Source organism: Mesocricetus auratus, unplaced genomic scaffold, assembly GCF_017639785.1.
Source record: "Mesocricetus auratus isolate SY011 unplaced genomic scaffold, BCM_Maur_2.0 Super-Scaffold_100011, whole genome shotgun sequence".
NCBI lineage: Eukaryota > Metazoa > Chordata > Mammalia > Rodentia > Cricetidae > Mesocricetus > Mesocricetus auratus.
The window spans coordinates 7,355,816-7,365,495 of NW_024429195.1; the positions used below are offsets into that span (position 1 = coordinate 7,355,816).

A 9,680-nucleotide genomic window follows, 5' to 3' on the forward strand; every position below is an offset into this window, starting at 1 on the left:
CATCCCTATACACATACTTATTTCCTTTAAAATAATAAACATTTGGCCCAAATTAGTTCTTAATTTTAAAAAAATGTGTTTCTGTGAATATAAAAGGCCAAACTTCTATTGGTACAGTTGTAGGAATTTCAGCTTCTTTGGAAAGTCTGCCTTTCTGTAAATTCAGAATTTTTTATTTAGATTCATATTTACAACTAATTTATATTTTAGTAGTTAGACACGTCTAATAAATGTACCATCATCAGTTTTTATACTAATATCATGTGTACATGTGATTTTATACTTTTTTGAGACAAGGTTTCTTTTTCTTGCCCTGGCTGTCCTCCAATTCAGAGATCCACCTGCCTCTGCCTCCCAGTGCTGGGATTAAAGGCATGCGCCAACACTGCACGGCTTGATTTTATACTTTGACTACCTACTCCTTGGTAGGAATGCATTTCCAAAGTCTTAGGATTTAAGACTGTATCTTGCTTGTGATTTACTCATTAATTGTAAAGTTGGAGGAGCAAAATTACCTCTATGATGCAATCTGCTTCTTTGGACTTCCTTTTTTAAAAAAATCTATTGCATCATGGAGACCCCTTTTTAAGAGTTATGTTACAGAAAGGTCTCCTTGGTCTCCCTGTACATAAGTTTAAAAATATGAAAGCTCTGTAGGTTTTACCTCAAGACAAGAGGACAGTATTGTTCCTTGTATATATTTAAATAAATCCTCTCACTTAAGCTTCAAGTTAAAAAAGAGAAGTCCATTAAATAAATATATATATATATATATATATATATATATATATATGAACAAACTTGCATATATAGCACATACCAAAACACGCCAGTTAGCATTGCTGGTCATTAGTAAATTATTCAAATTAAATAAGACACAGAGATATATGCCACTAAGAGAAACTTACAATAATCAGGTTTTCAACTGTCAGACAGTTGACAGTTCACAATTATAGCCATTCAGTAGTTCCTGGAATGCTACCTTCAGAGTTCACACTGGTCAGTTATTTACTGAAAACAATCTGCCCTGTGCTCCATGTAGGTCAGTAATAGTTTACATCTCCTCTCATTTACAAGAAAGGAGTCTGTTAAATGTACAGGCAGTTTAAGTAAATTTTGTAATGTTCACTGAAAAAGTGGTTATACAATTCTTTAATCAACCTTCATTATAACCACCAGCTTATACAAATCCAATCTGAGAAGTCTTTTATTTTTATGTTTATTGTTTTTTTTTGTTGTTGTTGTTTGTTTGTCTGTGTGCATGTCTATATGAAGGTGTGAGTCACCATGTGGGCGCTGGGAACTGAACCCAGGTCCTCAGGAAGAAGTCAGTGCTCTTAACCACTACTGAGCCATCTTTGCAGCCCATGAGAAGTCTTAACATAGTCCTAATTTTTTTCTAATCAAAATGGCTGGGAAAAAAAAATCTCACAACGTGACACTAACAGTTAATGTGGGGTCAGCAGGCAGATAATTGAGAACCCTTTTCATCAGCCCTTTTAAATGTGTCATAGTAGTTGTTTAATACAGATGATCTCAAAATTGATTCAATATAGGCCCTTATATGGAACCCAAACCATGACAGGGCTTCAAATACCTGAATCTAAAACCCTTTTGTTAACTTCCTATTTCCCTTTGTTTAAAAACAAAAGAAAATCCTGTTTATTACATTTGAAGTTTAAATAAAAAATGACTATCTACAAGTATTTCTTTAGGATCTAAATGTATTAACCTATTCACAAAGTTTAAGACATAATTCCTCAAGGCATCTCCAACTTATATTAGATTTGAAGGGTTACAAGTAATATTGCAAATTTTCAGAAAGTAACCTCAAATTACATGTAAAAGTAGTATTTCTTTCTAGTTAGTACTATTCTTTAAAAGGTATTCAGCTGGTTAACTTAAACATGTTCCTGGAAAACCATTAGTCTCAAGTGCAAAACTTTAGAATGCCCTCTTTTGCAAAGACATTCCTTACACAAACAAAACAAAACCCTATATCTAATTAATGGATTCAATCCTTCACCAGGTGTGTTGGGCCAGTGACAAACCATCAAATGTGTAAGATTACATTTTGGAAACCAGTGTGTTAAAATCAATGGTAAGACTGATAACATACAATGCAGAATTTAAGACTGGGGTAAAGGAAAGAAGTGGCACATTTAAAATGGGACTATCCACAATCAAACTCTTGAAAGGACCAACTGAAGCAGCTAACAACAGTGTATAGCACCATCTGCAGCTAAAACATTCATCATATTTGTTCATACCATTTCTGAGATTACTTTTACTACAGAAAGGTAAAATATATGCATCTGTAGCACATGTTCAAAAGGAAGATGTTTCAGTTTCCATTTGTCAACAGATTTCTGCTTCAATAATATATTATCCTTTTAGTTTCTAAGGAATATAAACTGCAAAGTGTGTAAAGAGAAAAGAAGATGTATTCTTCATTTGTAGGGTTTATGGGTGAATAGGAGGCTGGGTAAAAAGTCATTTATCGAAGAGATATAGGGCAGTGCATAGATCAGGGAGGGTAAAAGGTAATTCACCAACTTAGGAAACACAGGTTCCTGGTAGCTGAAAAGATAAGGTACTATTGCCAAACTTAAAGGGAAACTCCATCTGCTTCTCAAACGTGGCCTTTCCAGTGGAAATGGGAGCAGCTAGAAAACAGTGCATTTTGGGGTTTTTTTCCTTAGTTGCTTCAGAAATCAGGTTTTTTGTTTTTGTTTTAAACCTGGTAATCCCACCCACATTAAATTTTTCAATGACTAGCTAACTAGCTGACTCATGGACACTGAGTTCTCAAGTGCAACAATGACTTCTGACAACTTGGCTACAGAAATCATGAACTTTGAATTACAAAAACAGATGAATGAATTCCAGTAAACATTTTTTAAGCTAGCAGAAGAATATATAAAATAAAACTGGATAATTAGAAAAAGCTAAGACTGTGAGGGATCACAGCGTTTAAATTTCATGCTAGTCTTCTACATATCAATGAAACTCTTACCAAATTTGATCCTTCTAGTAACTAAAATTAACCTCTCTCAAAAAGCTTCAAGGGTAAGAAGATAGCCACTCTTTCTGTAATTTTTAATGTGGTGTTAAAATGCTGCAATTAAGGTTTTAACAAGTTTGGAATTACATGCGTCAAAGGTCTACATGACAGCTCCTAAAAAAGACTAAAATTCCTAATGAGGCCATGACCAAACAAACTGCTACAGAGCAGTGCAGCAGTCACTGACTCTCATCTCAACTACTAAAGCAGCCTCCTTACACTCTAGGTAGAGGGTGTTGGTTGCTGTCACTTACACATCAAAAACTACACACCTTCCTTTTTTACTTGAGAAGTTACTGGGAACCCTCAAGATTCCCTTTTGTTAAAAGTCTGACTTAGGATAGTCAAAGTAAAAGCTAGATTTCACATTTTACCATTCTCTCTCCAGTGTTCCCAAATTCCCTGATGGAGATGGCCTCTACTCCCTACTCCCCCGCCCCAACTAAAAGGCCTTCTGGTTTTCAGTCTCAGTTTCAAAACTAACTCTGGCAGAGCTCTGCCATAAGTACTCAAAAGTAACTAACACCTTAGAAAGGGGCATTAGTGATGGGGGGGGGCATGCAGCTTTAAACTGTCAAGCTGACACATCAAATTCAAATGCTTAAAAACAACCACCAAAACAAAAACCTTGACCAAGTCTCCTTATACCTCTACTTCAAAACTTTGTGTTGATTTTACAACACAAGCCTTTTTGAAAATAAAGGCTTCATGTGAAAAACAAACAAACAAACAAAAAACCCCACAAAAACCCTCCCAACACTGTATCCTAAGCTATTTGGGCCAAGCAATGGTAGCAAGTATTTAAAAAGAGAATTTCCATACCTGTCTTCGTCACCATCAACAGGAATAGCTATGCTGAACACAGAGGTGGCCAGGCTGCTCATAGGTGTAAGCTGGAGGGGGTTCGCCAGGGCGTCTGCAACTGGAGGCTTCCCAATGGGCTTACTGTCAGCAATGAGAGAAAGTGGCGCTTGAGGTAGGGGTTCTGATTTTCTTCTAGTATCATCAACCTGCCCGGCTAGAGGCTGGGTCTGAGTCTGAAACTGGCTCAGGTCAGACTGCGGGAGACTCGTCGGCGCACTGTGCGTGCCTTGCGCCGAGGGCGGCCCGACGGGCTGGATGACGCCGCCGCTCCGGCTGACTGGCGTATGGCTGCTCAGCGGCTGAGGCTGGCCCAGGGGCGCGGGGACGTTCGGCACGGCAACGGAGGCGGTGGGCACACTAGGCACGCTTGGCGCGGGTACGGCTGCAGGCACGTTGGGAACTGCGGGCACCACGGCGTGGGGACCACCGGGCACGGCTGACAGCTGGCCGCTGCCGCCCATCTGCGGCGGGGGCACGGCCTGGGGCTGCCCGGCCCCGGAGAGCCCCGAGCCCGGCTGCACCACGCCTCCTAGAGCAGCCGGGGCCACTCCCGCGGGTTGACAGGGGGCGGCCTGGACGCCAGGCACAGGACCCGGGGCCACGGCGTCGCCGGGCTGGGCAGGGGCGCCCATCATCTGCGCACCCAGCGACGGGACGCTCAGGCCCGGGCCCAGGGCGAAGGCGGCGGGGGGCTGCGCAGGGCTCGGCGGCTGCAGGGCGGCGTGCGGCTGCAGGAAGTCGGGCTGGCCGGGCGGCAGGGGCCCCGGCGCTCTCTGCGGCTGGGGAAACGCCAACTGCGGGGGATGCTGCGGGAAGGGGGCGCCGCCCGCCGGGCCGGGCTGCGCCAGGGTCACGTTCGTGGCTGCCAGGGCCTGGCCCGCTGGGCCCGGGAGGGCGCCTGCCGTCGGGGGCTGCGGCGCGGTCGGGGCTCCCGGGAACGGCGGAGCCACAGCCCCAGCTCCGGGCGGCGGGGCGGCGGCGGGCTGGCCCGTTTTCTCCGACGGGGGGAGCTGCGACACGGCGGCGGCCAGGGAGCTGCCGGGCCCCGAGTCCAGCCCGTGCGCCCCCTGCACGGAGGCCACCAGCACCACCACCGAGCCCCCGGTGGCGCCCAGGCCGCTGTCGCGCTCGGCCGCCGGCTCCAGGTTGCTGCTGCTGTGCCGGATGCAGTCCCCGGAGCGCGTGAGGACGCTGCTGTCCGAGTCCCGCTCGTAGTACTCCATACACGTCCAGCGGCCGCGCCGGTACGGCTCGCCGCTGCCCTGGTCGAGCTTGATGACGCGGAATCGGGAGCTACACGCGGCGGGGGGCTGCGATGGAGTCGCGCTCCCGGGGCCCGGGGCGGGAGGGGCGGCCGCCGTCCCCGCCGCCGTCTGGGCGAGCGCCGCCGCCACGCTCCGGGCCGCCACGCCGCCGCCTGCTGCTGCTGCTCCTCCCGCGGCTCCTCCTCCGTTGGCGGGCGCAGCCGGGGCGGCCGCCAGCTGCCCGTCCAGGATGGCGAGGTTGGGCGACACGGTCCCGGGGGTTTCCGCGTCCCCGACGTTGTTGAGCGTCTCTTCCGACGAGCTGCGCTCGCACGCCTCCTCGGGGCCGTAATCCGTGGCCCGGGACACGTCGAAGATCTCGGAGGACACGTCCTCCGTGCGCGACTCGTCCGGGTCGTCCAGGCTCTCCGTGTCCTCGGTGATGCTCGTGGCCACCTGGGCCGTGGTGACGCTGGTGATCTGGAAGCAGCTCTTCTTCTTGGCCGGCATCTTGGACATGGTGGAGCCGGGCCCGGGGGGGTGGGGAGGCTCACGGGCCGCCCCCCCGAGGTCTCCCCCCACACCGGAAACCGGGGAAGGGCCCCCGGAGACAAAGTCCGAGTTCGCGCCGCTGCAAGTCACGGGCGGCCCTGGGCGCCGGCCGCTCGGCGCCACATCGTCCTCCCCGCTCGCTGCTGCTTCCGCACCTCCCGCCTCAGGTCCGGCCGGCAGCGGCCGCGGGAGCCGGGGAGCGGGCGTGCTCGCCGGGCTCAGCCGCCGCGGTCAGTCCAGCCCGGCGCTCGGCGCGGTCAGCAGGCCCGGCTGGGGGTGGAGCGCGGGGCGCAGGCGGCGCAGGAGGCGGCGGCGGCGGCGTGAGGGGCGGTTCTGTCCCGCTCGGGAGCCTCCGGCCGGGGCCCGCGGCGAGTCCCGCGCGCCGACGCGGAGGAAGGAGGCGGAGCGGCGAGGCCGGGACGGGCGCTTCCCGACGGGGCTGGGGGTGCCGGGAGGAGGCAGCCCTCCGTCCCCCGCTCTAGCCGGAGCGCAGCCCGGGGGCCATGCCGGCGGCGGAAGCCCGCTCGGGGGCGGGGAAGAAGGCCGTCCGGCCGGCCGGCCTCCCTCAGGGGAGCCACCCGCGGCGGGGCCCGGCCTCCTCGCAGCTCGGGCGTGCGAGGGGCGGCGGTGGCGGCGCCTGAGGGGAAGGAACGGCGGGCGGAGGCGCTGCGCGGCGTGAGGGGGACCGGCGGCGGCGTCTTCCGCTTGTGCCCGTCAAGCCCGGCGGAGACGCGGAGATTCAAACTGCTGAAGCAGCAGCAGCAGCAGCAGCGGCGGCGGCGGGAGCGGCTGCAGCTCCCTCCCCTCGCTCGGCCAAGATGGGGCTGGAACGGCCGCGCCAGGGATGCTGGGAGTGAGCGAGTGCGAGCCGGAGCAGGAGCAGCAGCAGGAGCAGCCGCCGCAGCCCAGCAGCAGCTGCCGCCGCCGCAGACTAAAATGCCGCCGCTGCCGCAGCCGCCGCCAGCGCCGCAGCCGCCGCGCCGTCGTGCCGTGACGCGCCGGCGTCGTGACGTCACCGCGGCCCCGCCCCGCCCGCTCCGGGTTCCTGCAGTTTCGCGTGGAGGCTTGAGAGAGGGCGCGGGGGGGTGGGGCGGGGGCGGGGTCCGTGGGCGGGGCCAAGGGTTAGAGAAAGGGGAGCGGGCTCTCTCTCTTTTTTTTTCTTTTTTTTAAAAAGATCATTTTTTTTTCTTTTTCAAATTTGAATCTCTCGCGGCAGACTCGGGAGGCGTCGCGGGGCCGAAGGGCGGGTCTTCAAGGGCGGGCCTGGAGGAGGCTCGCCCCGGCCCGGGACTCGGGCGGGTGTGGAGGGCGTGGCTGGCCCGGAGGTCGTGGGCTGTGTGCGGACGCTCAGCGCGGTCTCAATGGAAGCGGGGCGGGGGAGGGGGTGGGGGGGAGCTAGGGCGAGCCAGCGTCCGCCGGGAGAGGGGTGTGAGCGTGTGTGTGAGGGACCGGAGGGAGCGCGTCACGCCGAAAGCCTTGGGAGTGCGCGTGTGCGTGCGCGTGCGTGCGCGTGCGCGGGCCGCCACCGCAGGCCGAAGCCGACGGCTCACGCAGCGCCGCCAGGCAGACGGAATCGGAAAGATGATCTCGCAGGCGGAAATTCCGCTCTTCAGCCGGGGCCTCGGGGGGTGGGGCCTCGCCCAGGAGCGGGCGGGCGGAGTCGGCTTTTGCGGGAGCCCAGGGCTCCCCGGGTTTGCCGTGGCCCCGCGCCACCCGGGCTGGCGGGAGTTCGTTTAAACTTTCCGAGACGCTGAACGTGGAGTCAGCTGGCGGGAGCCCGGCGCGCCGCACGCGAGCAGCTCTGCCGACCGTTCGGGCCGCTGCTGGGTTTGCTTCGGGACCACGCACAGCCGAGCGAGTGAGCGAGCGAGCGAGCGCCCACCCCTTCCTGTACTGAATCAGACAGCAGCTCTCAAAGTGCCGCGGCGTTTACCGTCTTGTGGCTACATGACAACCAAAATCATGAGGCCTTCATCTTTATTTTTATTTTATTTCAGTATTTATTTTTTATTTGAGACCTGGGTAGCCCGGCTCCCTGCTTAAACCAAAGCGGCCTTGAACTTGTTGTGTTGAACCAGAGGCCTGGAAGCAGAGCTTCTTCCTGCCTCTGCCTCCCAAGTACTGGGCACGCGCGCGCTACTTCCTTGGGAGGGCAAGGATGTTATTTTTAAACACTGGCCACTCTTGAACTCTTGACACATGAAAACAACCCTCATGTAGCTAAGATCTGAGAAGTTTTGCTGGAAATCAAGATGCCAGATTTACTGCAGCTTTTAGAGATCATATCAGGGTGACATACTTAAATTAGTTTACTCCGTTCTCCGATTTTTAAAGAACATGAGTATTCTCTTATCCAAAAAATAGGTTGAAAATTAAAATTTGCATAGAATTTTTTAGGTACTTGCTGTAGTTTATGGCGATAGGCCCTTAATTTTATTTTTTGGTTTTTGGAGACAGGCTTTGGTTTCTCTGTATTGTTTTGGAGGCTATCCTGGAACTCTCTCTGTAGACCAGGCTGACCCGGAACTCACAGAGATCCACCTGCTTCTGCCTCCCGAGTGCTGGGATTAAAGGCGTGCGCCACCAACACCCAGCTGGCGATAGACCTTTTAAACCCAGTAGAAACTGTCCTTTAAACCCAAGTGACAGAGGTCAGTATAACCTCTTAATAACATCCCGTTTCTTGAGGGTGCAGAAGAGTAAAACATGCTGGTATTGTGGCAAAGATAGCTGATGGAATGTTTCTAAATCTGTAATTTCAGTAATTTCTCAAGATAGTTTCTATCCATAAGTCAAATAACTGACTTGTTAAACCCAATGAGAATTTATAATAGCTTCTCTCTCTCTGTTTCTCTCTCCTTCCCTCTCTCCCCCTCCCTCTCCCTCTCCCCTCTCCCTCTCTCTCCCTCTCTCTTTCTCCTTGAGACAAGGCTAACTCTGTAACAGCCCTAGTTATCCTGGAACTAACTCTGTAGACCAGGCTGGCCTCGAACTCACAGAGATCTGCCTGCTTCTGCCTCCCGAGTGCTGGGATCAAAGGCGTGCGCCACCACTGCCCAGCTATAATAGCTTATTTTAATTTTAATGTTAAAATTGTTTATCAGTGGATATTATTGGCTTTTGGAAAAATAAAAAGCCTATGCATGATCATGGCATTACATTATCTTATTATATAAACTTACTGATGTTTAGTTATTATATTCTTTAGCCACACATTTAAAGAGGAAAAGGTAATCTGTAAACACTCCTTCCTAAAGAACAGGTAAAAGGATTTCCTATGAAATGAAAGTAAAGATAAAACTAATACGGGTTTTGATCCTAGCAATTAGGAGGCAGAGGCAGGTGGATCTCTGAGTTTGAGATCAACCTGGTCTGTAGAGCAAATTCCAGGACAGCGAGGGCTGTTACACAGAGTAACTCTGTCTGGGGGAAAAACAACAAAACTAATGTGAAGAAATGAGAACATTTCTGGTACAAAAAGAGTAGAAGATGTTTTAACAAAATTAGGATTCTTTTGTTTTGCTTTAATCATGGTTACATCTTTGTGTAGTCCTGGCAGTCTTGGAACTCAGTCTGTAGACCAGGCTGGCCTCTCACTCACAGAGATTTGCCTTTGGAGTGCTGGGATTAAAGGCTTGCACCAACTCGCCTGGCTACATTTTAGGATTTTTTTTTTTTTTTTGGATTTTACGAGGCAGGGTTTCTCTTATACATTTTAGGATTTTAAAGTTAAAATATTTTATTTAAATGTTTCACAAAGTGTGTGTGTGTGTGTGTGTGTGTGTGTAAGTGTGAATTTAATGGTTTTGTGAAAATAGCATTTTCCAGAAATTTAAAGACCCTACTTTTGTGTATTTTCCTTTAAAAATTATAGAACTCATGAGGCTGAGGCAGGTGAATCGTTTGAGCTCAGGAGTTTCAGGCCAGTCTCCTCGCTGCCTCATCAAGACCCTGTC

At 51.4% G+C, this 9,680-nt stretch overlaps 1 protein-coding gene across 4 annotated transcripts in view; it reads right to left on the minus strand.

Moving 5' to 3' along the window:
- Positions 1-6,650, minus strand: part of Tsc22d2 (TSC22 domain family member 2) — a 47,628-nt gene extending 40,978 nt beyond the window's left edge. For 2 of the 4 annotated variants that reach the window (XR_005880315.1, XR_005880314.1), the window contains exon 1: positions 3,887-6,650. Coding sequence is in view for 2 of the 4 variants with exons in the window: in XM_005077904.4 (XP_005077961.1) it covers positions 3,887-5,691 (1,805 nt within the window). In the remaining 2 variants the exon portion in view is untranslated. The remainder of the gene's footprint in view (positions 1-3,886) is intronic. The other 2 variants (XM_005077904.4, XM_040754398.1) reach the window with 2 other exon arrangements.
- Positions 6,651-9,680: the final 3,030 nt, after the last annotated feature.